The 14,623-nt window shown below is 41.0% G+C and overlaps 1 protein-coding gene across 1 annotated transcript; it reads right to left on the bottom strand.

The window, feature by feature from the left end:
* Positions 1-1,815: 1,815 nt before the first annotated feature.
* Positions 1,816-7,185, bottom strand: ddb2 (damage-specific DNA binding protein 2). The gene is made up of 12 exons (XM_083774506.1): positions 7,104-7,185; positions 6,889-7,021; positions 6,583-6,659; positions 6,002-6,196; positions 4,748-4,914; positions 4,185-4,284; positions 3,898-4,075; positions 3,069-3,214; positions 2,815-2,970; positions 2,644-2,689; positions 2,035-2,548; positions 1,816-1,918 (listed from the first exon to the last, which is right to left on the bottom strand). The coding sequence occupies exons 2-11, from the start codon at positions 7,013-7,015 to the stop codon at positions 2,298-2,300; spliced, it is 1,443 nt and encodes a 480-aa protein (XP_083630632.1). The 5' UTR covers positions 7,016-7,021; positions 7,104-7,185; the 3' UTR covers positions 1,816-1,918; positions 2,035-2,297.
* Positions 7,186-14,623: the final 7,438 nt, after the last annotated feature.

Here is a 14,623-nt window from a genome sequence, read left to right as displayed (position 1 = left end):
ATGAACTTCATAAATATGCTACTGTGTATATATGATTGACAATAGTTTAAAATCCCTAACTCCACGCCCATGAACCCATCAATAAATGTGTGCAATATTTTTCAAATTCTACTGGAACCAGAGCACTTATTTATAAATTGAGATAAATCAATAGCAATAGTTGTGCACCCAACAGGTCTTATGGGACTTAGTGGGCCCACTTTTAAGAAGTATGTCCTGTGAGAGCAAGGAATTGTGCTATTTTCAAATTTATTTAATTTTTCTACTTTTTATCAAATTTATTTAGGAGCCATTATGGTGGGTATATCCATCTGTTGTAAATGTTGTACACTGAATGCTAACAATGCACCTAATTATTCACGAGTGATTAGGGGGCAGCTGTGGCTCAGGAGGTAGAGCAGGTCATCCAATGATCCATGGGTCAGCGGTTCGAATCCCGGCTCCTCCTGTCTACATGTCGAGGTGTCCATGAGCTCGCCACCATTGCAGAGCTGCCAACCTGCACACATTTTGTGTACCAACAACGCAATTCTAGGCGTATAGACACCTAGAATTGCGTGGTTGGTACACAAAATGTGTGCAGGTTGGCAGCTCTGCCATTGGTGTTTGAATGTGGGAAGTGAGGACGCTGGCGTCGACTGTTTGCTGCTTCACCTCCCAATGTATGAATGAATGAATCATTGTAAGTGCGTTGTGTAGGAAAAGCACTATAAAAATGCAATTCATTATTATTAGCAGGGCCTCTGGGGCTGATTCTGCAGTGAGTTTAAATATTTCAAATATGAAGAGGGCAGTGAGTTTAAATATTTCAAATATGAAGAGGGCAGTGAATTTGAATATTTCAAATATGAAGGAGACTACTGCCAGTGCCACGAGTTAGGCTATTTAGGCCTTGTATCAAGGCGAGTGTTAGTTAGTTAGTTAATGTTAGTGTTATTTGTTTGAGTGGTGCAACCACTCTCTTACGGAGTTATGTGGGTGGGAGGCTGTGGGTGCCTGCCTGGCTGGCTGGGTATGAGCACGAAAACAGCATGGTTGTTTTTCACCACCTGTGTGCAAACTAACACAAACACACATGCACATATATTAACTGTATATATGATTTTGGGTGTGCCAGTACAGTACAGTAGAGGGTACAGTAGAGGGACCGGCACACGGTAACTGTCATTTCTCTACCGTTTTGGACGCGGGGCGGCTCGCCGGAACCGGGCCAGCACCCTGGGTGCGTTCCTGTGGGTCTGGAACCCCCCCCCCCCCCGGAGTTGCACCACTCACTTCACACGGGTGTGATTTATGATGTTGTACTGCGAAGACTCTTATCCAAAGGCATTGAGTAGGCTATTCAGTTCACTCATGTTCCCAGCCCAGTCCTTGCTATATGCTGCCCTCATGTGGTGGACTTGTACTACTACAGTTGCCATAAACGTTGATATTCACATTAACAATTTAAAATGTAGGCTATATTAAAATTAAAACAATTCAGCACCATTACTTGTAAGTGTTCAGGTTTCGTTCCAATATTGACATTCAGTGTCTTATTCCCGGCTGGACATTGTGGTACCGATGTCCTCGGGTCCTGTAGCTAAAGTGTGCATCTGCAGATGACACAAAATGCGTAGCTCTGCCTGAGCTTACTAAAGTAGTATTTGTCAAAGGGTTTTATAATCTAGTGAAAATAATTGGCCAATAGATCTTTAAAGGTGTGTATATAATTTAAAAGGCATTTTAACGGTATACTGCCCCTATAAAGGCATACAATTTTGAATGTCAATGTTTGTCATGCAGGAGTATCATCAAGCACTATATATGAAATCATTCCATTTATTAAAGTTTTGTTTATTGTAAATGGAAAAGAAATGAAGAAAACAAAGCTCACCCGGTCTGAGGTGTAGACAAGGTGCTGGAGCTTACAGCAGAGCTGCCAACCTGCACACATTTTGTGTACCAACCACGCAATTCTAGGCGTATAGACACCTAGAATTGCGTGGTTGGTACACAAAATGTGTGCAGGTTGGTAGCTCTGTTACAAAACACTAGTTAACTGCCATTTTAATGCAGATTTAGGTTTGAGACCTTATTTATGGTATATATTTCAATTGTAGTAGCAGAGATAACATCTCTATAAAACAGTATCTCTATTCTAACAATATTTATACATTTTCCTCAGAGAAAACAGAGATGTCTTCACAGTCGAATTAATGCCGAAACCGACGTGAACAAATGTTCCTTTTTTAAACAGACTTGTACACATACAGTACAGTATACACAATATTAATATTCTGGTTAATTTACTACTCTCATTTCCTTTTGCTTGCTCGTGCTTTAACATTTTCAGTGCCCCTGGACTTTGTCTTGGTTTTACTGTCTGACTCCAGAGAAGCAAGCTTTTTCTTGAGCTTTGCGTCCCCAGCTGGTCTCCTCTGGTCTCTGCTGGATCTCGGCCGACTCCCCTGCTGGCCTCTTGAGCTTCCCACCATGGAACCAGTTTCCTCCTTGTTCTGCTCACTGACCAAGGCGTCCTCTGGGTTCCATACTAGTATGTTGAACCCTGGCGTTTGACGATTACACAGCTTTAGCATGATAACATCTCAACTTTTGGTCAGTTGGCAAATTCAAGTCTTAATTATAGTTTGGGAAACTCACCCATTCCAGATCCTAGTACATCCCCCAGTGGGCTGAATTTGTTGACCTAAAGGTGACCAGGTTTTAATAACGTTTAAATCTCTTTATTAAAGGATCATTAAATCCTAGAGCGGTTAAAATGTTCAAAGTGCCCGTTTTTAAGCCTGCATTCCGTGTGCAGATTGTACTTACAGATATGATTCCGGGAGCGTTTGGATCTCGCAGCTGACATGCAAGCTCTCCGGTGTTGGAGTCAAAGATGTCAATGGTCCTGAGTTCACCTGGACAGACTTTGTCATCAGGATACCGCCCAGCCACTATGAGGTCATACATGGGATGCCACGTAGCCTGTGGTCAAAAACATAATGTACAACATGGTACTTTTGAGTCATAGTCCTGTACAATACATTTCTTTACAAGCAGCACAACAGAAGGAGACGGCCAACCTTAATGGGCGTGAGGTGCTGAAACTGCCTGTGGGGATGCTGGATGATGTGTTGTGGTTTGGACCAATCAGTGGAGGAGTAGATTCGGATCTGGTCATACTGGTCTGTGGTGAGCAGCTTGGTGGAGTCCAGAGGATTGAAGTATGCTGTGGGGAGAAGCCAACAGAAATCATTGTAATTAAGGTATAGTTATATTAATTAAAGAGGAAAACGGATGAATGTGGTTCAAAAGCACATGTGCACTGTTTAAAAAATATCATCTAGGGCAGGGTTTCTCACAGTGGGTGCCACAGAATACTTTGATATTTGGAATTGATCAATATCCCTTGTTTAATCCGCTATACTTAGTAAAACAAACTTCAGTTGCACTGTACTTGGTCAATTCTTTTTCGATCTACATAAATCGCTTTGCCGATCTACAAGCTCACAACACGTGAGTTTGTAGATCTGCTATGTTTTCTGAACGTTACCCCCAGAATAGATATGCTGGGTTTCAAGTCATTCAAACTTAAATGTCCAAGTATAAAGTTATTTTCAATCTGTCCTAATGGAAATGGATATTCTCTCAAGTTTCCTTCGTGACAACTGTATCCTAGGGTGAAAAGTCTTACGTACCGTGATGTGATATAAATGTAGGGTGCTATAAAGTAACTGTAATTAAGGAGTGCCATTGATGAAAACGTTATTTACAGACCTGAGCCAAAAATGTTTGAGAACCACAGAGATATTATCTGTAATTCATAAATTCCTCTTCACTCGGAAATTTGCAAACCGCACTAAAATGATTTTTTCAGCCCTTCGTGACGTGTTTTCCAAAAGAGAGTGACACCTGAGTTGACAGCTTTGTCATGAGGCATGTCATGGAGGAAGCTGCTCTTGTCTTTAATGTTCCTCAGATCCCACAGCTTGACTGTGTGATCAACAGAGGCTGTTGCCAACAGCCAGTCACAGCGGGAGTTGAACTCAGCATGGGTCACTTTAGCTTTGTGCAACTTATCGTTGAAGATCTGCAGCATTAGAAGAAAAACAAAAGCTATATAGACTTTACAGTCTTATGGCATTAAATAATACTGTATACTGTAAGAGCATGCAGTGATTCATTCAGTGAATCAGTACCTTTTGACCATCCATACTGACTAGTAGGAGGTTCCCCACATTGTCTCCTGTGACTAGCATCTGTCGGCTCACAGAAACATCTACACAGCAGTACCAGTAACTGGACGCAAAACAAACAAAAGGACAGGTGACTATTGTTGATTATGCATTCTGTCTGCAGCTGATAATGTACACACAATACAAGACAACACTAATTAATGCAAGACTATTATCACCATTTATTTTTGGTACTCATCTGGGTCGAATTATGAATCTGGCATGAATACTACACTTGAGGGACTACTTTCTATGTTTATGAAGTCCTATAGAGGGTATGCATGTGACATCATCATCAAACCAGGAAGTTATGCAGTAATGCCTGCTAAAATCTACTTTCTGGCCTTGACAGCCCATGCATCCAAACAGAAAGGTCATATCTAATTGCATTAAACGACATTAAACAATGTTGCCATTCACTTTATGCATGCGCATACCCTCTATAGTGTATACACAATATCGTACACCTAAAACAACGCACACATTGTTTTGTTCAATTTCCTCCAAGACTGTCCCTGCATTCTCACCAAAGATTATGGTGATCATGGCCACAGTCTGTGGCTCTGGACAAAACGGTGGATGTAAGACCCTCAAAGCTCTGCAAGGTCAATGTGCCATCACCGGAAGCCACGTAGACTTTGGATAGGTCCGTCGGACAAAACTTCATCCCTCCAGTAAAGTCTCCAGCCCCTTTCTGTGCACAAAGACAAATGCAGGCCTATCACAGGGAGCACTACACTAATAGTAATTCAGGATTAGATCCAGACTGATATTCTGACCAATAGATAAGCCATTATCTTTTTTTACATTGGTACTATCTGCAATTATCCTTATTTTTATCCACTTTCAACATGCCATCTCCATTTTGGGCATGTCATGTTTTTTAATTTAATTTGTAATTATCTTTGAGTTTTCTATGTTTGTATATCTTTAATGACAGCACGATCATACGTGTATCGTGCTGTCAATACTTTGTAAACTTGACCTTTCACTTGACCTTTTTTCCCTCTAGTCTACTTCATCATACATCTCATCAGAATTTGTATCCTCACCTTCGTCTTGTGTTAAATGTTTGTGTTTGCACAAACACTTAAAATTGTCCATTCATTGTCAATAGCATTGGGGTGCATACTTAGTTTAGACTAGTCATTGGTTAGACATAAGGTTGGTGAGGGGTGCGTTAAGACGACCGGATTAAGGTTGGTGAGGGGTGCGTTAAGGGTTGGGAGAGGGTTAAGGCCTATTCATAGTCTGGATTTTCGGTGATGAGGTGACCACCGCTCCGGTGGTGAGCTGATCACCGGAGCTGAAATAACATTGAGCGGTGGTGAGTAAAAACAGAGAGATGGGCTGGAGCGGTGGTTTGCTCTTCACCGCGGCTCGTGACGTCATGTTGTAGTTCGGTGGTCACCTAACCACCGTAAATCCAGACTATGTATGAGCCTTTAAGGTTAGGTGTAGGTGTGCTGCCCCGTGGGAGGTTAGGGTGAGGGTTTGAGATAGGTTGTAGGACTAATGACTGTTCTAACTAATGACTAAAAGCTGGACATAGGAGGGGCTATCGCCCCTCAAAAAGATATCCTGTATCAAACATTTGGCAGCTCCCTGTAGTAAGTCTGAGGACCCCTTATAGTATAAGGCTTATACTATAAGGGGTCCTTCAACCGGTGGTCTGGCCCTATAAGTCTTATAGGGTCCTGAACCCTGCCTGCTCTATACAAATCACGTAAAACTATGCATGATCTTGTTTTCAGCAAAAGTCAAAATATGCCCATTCTCACCCCTTGAATAAAACTTCTCATTTTAAGAAGATTGTCAAAGTTCCAGAGCATTATGTCCCCACCCTTGGACCCAACAGCCATTGTAGTGGGATGTGTGGGGTGCCATTCCAGACAGGTGACTCTGCGATCAAATGGGCTGGCAGTGCGGTGTAACTTGTAGGAGCTTAAGGAACGAAGAAAGGGCTGCTGAAGACACTGGAATAACAGAAAATAAACATGAAGGGGGGCTATTTAAATACAAAATATTTATATATTATATAATATATAAATATGTAAAGTAATATAAAGTAGACTATACGTTATTTGAACATGCACGGTACATCAGACTTAAATGTGTCCTTCAAACTTCTTGTTTATGCCTCAAAATGACTGTAGCCTACAGGTTTTGTAGCAATATGTACTATGTGCAATAGCAATATTAGACTTATTGTCAAATGTTTAAGAATGTTTAATCATACATACTTTACTTAAAAACATTTTCCAATACGCCTATATATATTTAATATCGATCGATAAGGTTATCAAAACTTATCAATTATCAATTAATTTGTATTGATAATTCCCATCCCATCCCTGCTTACCTGTCTCAATTGTGAATGGAGACATTGCCCCAGCGTGTTCTTGTAAATGTAGTGCAGGATGTTTCCATGGCCACTACCTGGAGAATTGACGTAGGCTATTTGAGAAAATGCCCTCAAAGACAAAGTTAGCCATGATTCACATCATGACAGTAGGCTATTTGAGAAAATGCCCTCAAAGACAAAGTTAGCCATGTTTCAGGGCTGAGACAAAGTCTAACTAAGCCTAGATATTTCGATTAAAACTGCGCGCTTTTGATGCCTAAATTAGAGTGGTATGCAAAGTGGATTTATTGGCACCATGCAAACCTGCTTTTATCGTTTCCCCGTCTATCCTTTCTCGTAGCTTTTTGGAGATAGTTAGCACTTTATCTCCCGTTCTTTTCCACACTTTCCCCCTTGCAGGAGTTGGATCTGACTGCGTGTTTGTTTTCATCTCTTCCTGGGGGAAAAAAATAATGGTTTTAAATAAAGCGGGATAGTAAATTGGTAAACGATTTCTCAAATAATTGTCAATTGCTTACCTGTATACGGTATGACTCGATATTTCACAAAGCAATGCAAAAGAATGTTGTATAAGCTAAGAAAATCTATGAGCAACCACACACGTGGTACTGTTTTGTAACTTCTGTGTGTGTTGTTCCAGCTAACTGACAGTAGGTGTCAGTGTCAACACTTTCATGACGGAAGCCCTAAAACGCCAAAATAAATAATAAATAACTCCAGAGTACAGATATGGTACAGATCTATTTAAACGGGTGTACTGTAAATGTTATAACCTGAGGCTACCTATAATTATGTTGTGATGATGATTATTATATTGTTACTTGCTGTCAGTATTTAGTTTTTGTTTGTTATATAACAAATAAAAATAAAACTGGTTTTATTACACGCTTAAATTTCGGTCATATAGATAGATATAGCCGGACTTCATTAGCCTATTCCCATTGACTGGTATTAACTCTATTGTCGCCTCCAACGGTCTTCATCTGTTTCATTTGAATGAACAGCCTTGGTCCCAAACTGGCTGAAATCAGACAATTGTTTCAAAACGGTAAGGCAAACATCCTGTGTTTCTCTGAAACTAAACTTGATGAGTCTACAAAGGACCCAGAAATTTCATTAGAAATGACAGAAACAAACACGGTGGTGGTGTGTGCATGTATATTCACCAAGATACTGAATACATTACTCGTACTGACTGACGGCATAATGAAATTGAAACTGTGTGGGTTGAATTAATTTAAAAAAATGCTAAATCAGTATTTGGCACAGTCTATAGACCACCTGACCAGCATGGGTTCTATGATATTCTTGAGGGGTGCTTAGCTGGGGAGGAATGTGTAGAGAAAATCCTGATTGGCGACTACAATAAGCATCGTAATCAATATAATATTAATATAATGCATCGTAAGGAAGCACCTGTGTTTAAGTCATTCAGTTGGTTCTGTGATCTGCATAGTGTCAGTCAGCTAATTACCCAACCCATAAGAGTGTGTGATTCTACTCAAACTGTCATTGATCTCATTCTGACCTCGGACAAATCCAGAATTGCCAAGAAAGGGGTTATTGTATGTGGGCTTATAGTGATCATTTTATGATTTTAAAAGTCTGGCTGTCACAAAACAGTCATATCTAGGGACCTCAAAACCTACTCTAGCGAGGCCTTTAACCTTAAACTGAAGAATCTGGATTGGTCTGATGAGCTCAGGAGCTCACTAGTCGAAGAAGCATGGCTTGGCTTCAAAACCAAATTTACATCAGTAGCCTACTAAACATGGCTCCTTTGAGAACCATCACGGTCAAAACCCACTCGGAGCCATGGATTAATTCAGACATACTGACTGCAATGAAAGCCAGAGACAAAAAATGCTCTGAAAATTCTTAAATGCAATGAAAGCCAGAGACAAAAAATGCTCTGAAAATTCTTAAATGCAAGTCCAAGCTAGCCAAGCGCTTCGATAGTGATCTCCAAACCCAACTGGGCATCCTAAAAACACAACGAAACAAGATAATAGGCACATGAACGAGGCACTGCGGAGATGGGAGCGCAAAACCAGAGTCCCATTGATGATCATCCGATTGTAGTGTTGTAGATTCACATATATGTATTGAAACACACCGGACACAGAGCTGCCTTGTAGTCTTTACTCGTTCGGTATACTGAATCAACTCCCAGTCACATTGCATGTAATCACCACCTGTGTATAACATCCTGGTACCCTCTATGCAATACAAGTGGCTGGACACTACATCCCTCTCCTTCTTGGACGATAACCATCACCATACAGAAATGTACAATATTCAAATATACTTAGCACAATAACTCAAAATGACATTTTCTTAGAAATATAACTGTTTTTCAAACATTTGTTTTTCTTCCACACACAAAAATATATAACTGTTCAAACATAACACAGTAGAATGGCTAGGGGTAGACTACCCTGCCATTCAGACAATAGACAATGCCTGGGGATTATTCTGCTCCCTAATGGCACTGCCTGACTAAGTCACATAGTCTTTCAGGTTAGCAGGCTGCTGTCTGTTTCTTTGTGGACGAAGAGCCCTGGTTGTCTCCACCAGGCCGAAGGCATGTGGGGAGAGTATGTTTTGCACTCCGTCCGTCCGTGTGTCCGTCCGTGTGTCCGTCCGTCCGTGTGTCCGTGAGCAGCTAATCTCGGCCACCGTTAACCCGGTCGATGCCAAATTTTGCACACACACTCCCTGGATGCCAACGATGAACCTCTGCCCCAAACTTTCCAGAACGGCCTGTTATAGCGCCACCAGGAGGCCGCTTTGTGCAAAACAAGTTTTTGCACAGTACACCTACAGATTTTGTCCAAACATCACGCAAATTGGTACACAGTCTCTCTAGAGCCATTCAACGAAACGGGTCTTTCAGATTTATCAGACTCCATCCTGATTGGTTAAGATTGGCTTCCAAAGTTCACAGGAGTGCTCAGTTTCAAACCAAATGCTGCAAATCATGAACACATCGCGTGATTTCTGTGAAATTGTGCACCCACATTCCCACTAGGCCGAGGACGAAATGCCACATGAACAATTTCAACTCAGCCTCAAGGTGGCGCTATAACTGGCCGAAAAGTGTTTTTACCTCTAACTGCACGGATCTGTGGATAACTTTGTATGCCAACTCCCTAGAGGCCAAGGAAAAACCTTTGTCTGGAATTTTTCACATCTGCTCTTTATAGCGCCACCAGGAGCCCGACATATGTAAAACACTTTCTATTATTACTCCTTCAGATTTTATCCAAATTTCACGCAAATCGGTACACATGATCTCCATAGTCATGTGATCAAGACAGGATTTTTTGATTTCTCATATTCCATCCTGATTGGCCACGATTGGCTCCTACACTTTTCAGGAGTAGCAAATGGCCACAACTCCTCAACGCAGCGATGAAACTGTGCATGCATATTCCCACTAGGCTGAGGAAGAATCCTGGTGGAGACCTGTGCCGATTGGCACTTTATCTAGTTGGAACTGCAACTGAAGTCGCTTGGATGTGTGACCCATTAGTCCCAAGTCCAGACTGTGGCTGTATCCACAACTTGACAAACGACACATGTCGCATGATCTGCCTGCCATTTCTGTGTAGAAACACAGAATCTCCTTTCCTATCCACAACAGTGTAAGGATCCCCCTCATATCATGTAGACAGTTTGTTCTGTTTTGATTGTCGCAGCAGGACCATGTCCCCCTGCTGGACTGTGCTCTCACGTGCCCTTCTGTGTCTGTTAGCGTCCACTCTACCTTTCTCCTTCCTTGCAGCATCAGTAGAGCGTATGTCAGAGTCATCCGCTTGCTGGTTAACAGAGAACTCAGGCAACTTGGTTCTGATCTGGCGTCCGAACAGCATCTCCGCTGGACTACGTCCTGTAGTACAATGAGGGGTACTCCTGTAGGCCATAAGAAATGTCTGCAGTTCAGTGCGCCAGTTATTTCCTTCAGCATGAGCCGTGCGTATGGCCTTGCAGAGTGTTTTGTTCTGTCTTTCAACCTCCCCGTTTGCTTGAGGCCAATACGGAGTAATGCGTCGGTGTGCAATACCATGCTCTGCTAGGTATGCTTCAAACTCAGTCGCCACTAGAGGAGCGCCATTATCACTGACAATGGATTCTGGAAGGCCATGAACAGAAAATATGCGAAAATTCTATCTGTCTCTCTTAGGGAATATTCTTCTGCGGTGTGAAGTGTGCATCCAGCTTGTCCACGGCCAGATCATAATTACTGTCGTCTCCCGTACCATCCAACGTGAAGAAAATGTCATGTACCTCTGAGCCAGCTAAATGCAACAGCAATGCTCTCTTTCTTGTCGCAGCAGTTATTCCCGCTGCCGTGACATAAAGCTTGAATCCTTTCATCCATTTCTCCCACCGAACTCCAACGTTGGCTGGGTCAGTGAGGACATCAAAGGGTGGAACCGCAGGCAAACTCAGAGACATTGTTTCTCTCGAGTTTTAAAGGTATATTCAGTGATTTCACTCAAAAAACCTTAGGTTTCCTTATTTGGCTGGGACCTAAGCCTTTCGTCCAATCAGGATAGAGAGTCAAAAACGAAACCTAAGGTTTTTTGACCCCCAGGGGTTAACTGGGGACAGGGAGGAACTCCTTATATGGTCAGCACACTCTATAGTAGGGAGGATTATCACAACAAAACAAAAAAATAAGTGATATTTGAATTAAGTGAAATCACTGAATATACCTTTAACTTCCTTGCTTTTCACAAAACTCTCGTAGACTCCACTTTCTTGTTCAAAAGTCCACAACGAGCAGCATATTTTCCTCGTCGCCAAATGTAGTGTTGTAGATTCACATATATGTATTGAAACACACCGGACACAGAGCTGCCTTGTAGTCTTTACTCGTTCGGTATACTGAATCAACTCCCAGTCACATTGCATGTAATCACCACCACTTAATCACATATGACCCACCTGTGTATAACATCCTGGTACCCTATGCAATACAAGTGGCTGGACACTACACCGATCATTATTGCGAACGCAGTGATTGCGAACGCACTGAGCACTAACTATGAGACCCTGCAGATCATGTCTGTCTGTCTGTGTGTGTGTCTGTCCCGCTGTGACACCACCCGCCCGCCACCAGAGGGCACAGCTGTATCACACAAAACACACACACACACACACACACACACACACACACACACACACACACACACACACACACAACTTAACTTAAAAAAACTTAACTTAAAAAAAAAACTTAACTTAAAATGAAAAAGAAAAACTTTACTTAAAAAAAAAAAACTTTAAAAACACTTAACTTCAAAATTAAATCTTAAAAACTTAAAAAAAAACACAAAAAACTTAACTTAAAAAAAACCTTTAAAAACACTTAACTTAAAAAAACTTAACTTAAAAATAAAATCTTAAAAAAACAAAAAAGAGAACTTTAAAAAGAAAACCTTAAAAAAGTATGTAATTTATTCTAATTGTTGTTATTGCCATTTACGAGCTGCGTTCGCTTCCCGCGTTTGCGCGTCTTACTTGTATCCTACAATTATTATGCATATGCCATGTTAGCTATGCCTAGAGTTTATAAATCATGCTGAGATAAACATGTGTTTTAATTTTGAAGTATCTATATTTAAACAAGATGAAGAAACTCTCCACTCGGATCCCCACACATGACAGCCCTCCATGTTTACTCACGACAGACAGGCAGAATATTCTGTACACTGCAGTGTTTTTTATGTGTTTCCTTAAGCAATAGATTAATGTGCGGTTCTTTGATGCACATTAGGTGTGAACTGTGAAGGTCACTGTCTATAGCCTAACTAAAGTTCTCAAATAATTGAGTGGAGTAAAAGTAGCGTATAATATTTGCCTCTGAGATGTGGTGGAGTAGAAGTTAAAGTATTGTAAATTGTAAATGGGCCTACTCAAGTAAAGTACAAATACTAGTTACCCACCACGGTTCGCCAACTTGGAAAGGTCATCAATCCTAATGCTGATGACCTTTCTTCCAAGTGTTTTATGTTTGCTGTGGCTCTGCAAGAGGATAACTTCTTTGTGTGACAGTGTGTGTGTTTGTACTTGCTACATAGTGAGGACTGGACAGTGTTTTTAAACAACAGCGTAAGGACATTTTGCTGGTCCTCACTTTATTTTCACTGAAATTGGCTCCTAAGACTATATAGATGCCTCACTTTTGGTCCAAAATGAGTTTAGTACCTGGTTTAGACACACACATTTGCTCGCTGACCCTACAGCGTGTCCCCCATACTGCACCCAAAAGATCCCAAAACTGCTAAGCATATTATGTGGAGCTATGTTGTGCCAGGATGCATAACGAGAAATGGAATTAACAGTTTTGTACTACATATTTACAATTCCTAATGGCTTTTGTAAAACTAGGCCATTCGACTGATAGAATTGTAAAACTAGGCCATTCGACTGATAGAATTGTAAAACTAGGCCATTCGACTGATAGAATTGTAAAACTAGGCCATTCGACTGATAGAATTGTAAAACGCAGCCGTTCGATTGATATAATTGTAAAACGTGGCCGTTCCACTGATAGAATTGTGAAACGCGACGTGCTGACTGATATAATTGTAAAACGCGGCCGTTCGACTGATAGAATTGTAAAACGCAGCCATTCGATCGATAGAATTATAAAATGCAGCCGTTCGACTGATAGAATTATAAAACGCAGCCATTCGATCGATAGAATTATAAAACGCAGCCGTTCAACTGATAGAATTATAAAATGCAGCCGTTCAACTGATAGAATTATAAAACGCAGCCTTTCCACTGATAGAATTGTCAAAAATGGCCGTTCGACTGATAGAATTGTAAAACTAGGCCGTTCGACTGATAGAATTGTAAAACGCAACCGTTCGATTGATATAATTGTAAAACGCAGCCGTTCAATTCATATAATTGTAAAACGCAGCCGTTCCACTGATAGAATTGTAAAACGCGGCCGTTCGACTGATAGAATTGTAAAACGCAGCCATTCGATCGATAGAATTATAAAACGCAGCCGTTCCACTGATAGAATTGTAAAACGTGGCTGTCTGACTGATAGAATTGTAAAACGCAGCCGTTCGACTGATAGAATTGTGAAACGCTGCCGTTCGACTGACAGTATTGTAATATTTAAGTGTTCAATATTGTTGCAATATTAAAATGGTTATATTCCAAGTATGTGCACTTGGAATATAATGTAATCAAACGTTTAGAAAAAAAAAGAAACATTAATTTATGCCAAATGTATATCCTCAATTAATCCAAATTAAACTAACCCTCTACAATTCAAATTACAAGTGAAAACCTGCCAGTCAATAAAAACACAAAGTGTCAAAAAAGAAGTTTCCAACCAGCTGAGTGAGGACCAGCCAGTGGTCCTCTCTCAACTGGTTAGAAACTTATTTTTCCTCAAATATGTTGTTTCAGGTAATCTTTTCTTTTTACGGCTTTCGCCTTTATTTTATATTTTGTATAGAGGGACAGACAGTAGGCTGACCGGAAATGGGGAGAGAGATGGGGGGGGGGGGGGGGGGGGTGACATGAAGTGAAGACCGTCGGGATCGGGAGTTGAACCTGCAGCACACTACCAGACTCGAACTACCAGCCGAGGTGCCTGGACCGCTGAGCCACAGCCCATGCCGTGTTTCAGCTAATCTAAGGCAGTGGGCCAAGGGTGCCTGCTAGTGTCTAGAATTACTATTACTATGTTATTACATGTATGTGAGCGGAGTTAATCTCCTTTTTTCACATTATGTTTTTTTAATTTAATAACATTACATTTTATAATGGAAGTTATGTTAGTGGGACTCTGATCGGGCAGAAATCTTCACCAAATTTGGAGTCATACATCATAGATATGTATGTCATCAACGACTGACGTCATAGACTACTGCCTAAATTATGTTTTGTTATTTTTTCAAACATTACATATAGCAACAAGAACCCCAAAATGGTTTCCCGTCTTGAAGGATAAAAACACCAAAGGGGTTCCCGTTCTATGGGTTAGAATGGAACCCTTTTT

The sequence above is a fragment of the Protomyctophum parallelum genome (assembly GCF_964188405.1).
Source record: "Protomyctophum parallelum genome assembly, chromosome: 10".
Lineage (NCBI taxonomy): Eukaryota > Metazoa > Chordata > Actinopteri > Myctophiformes > Myctophidae > Protomyctophum > Protomyctophum parallelum.
Note: the sequence above shows the minus strand (reverse complement) of the source record. Positions and strands in the feature narration are given on the sequence as shown.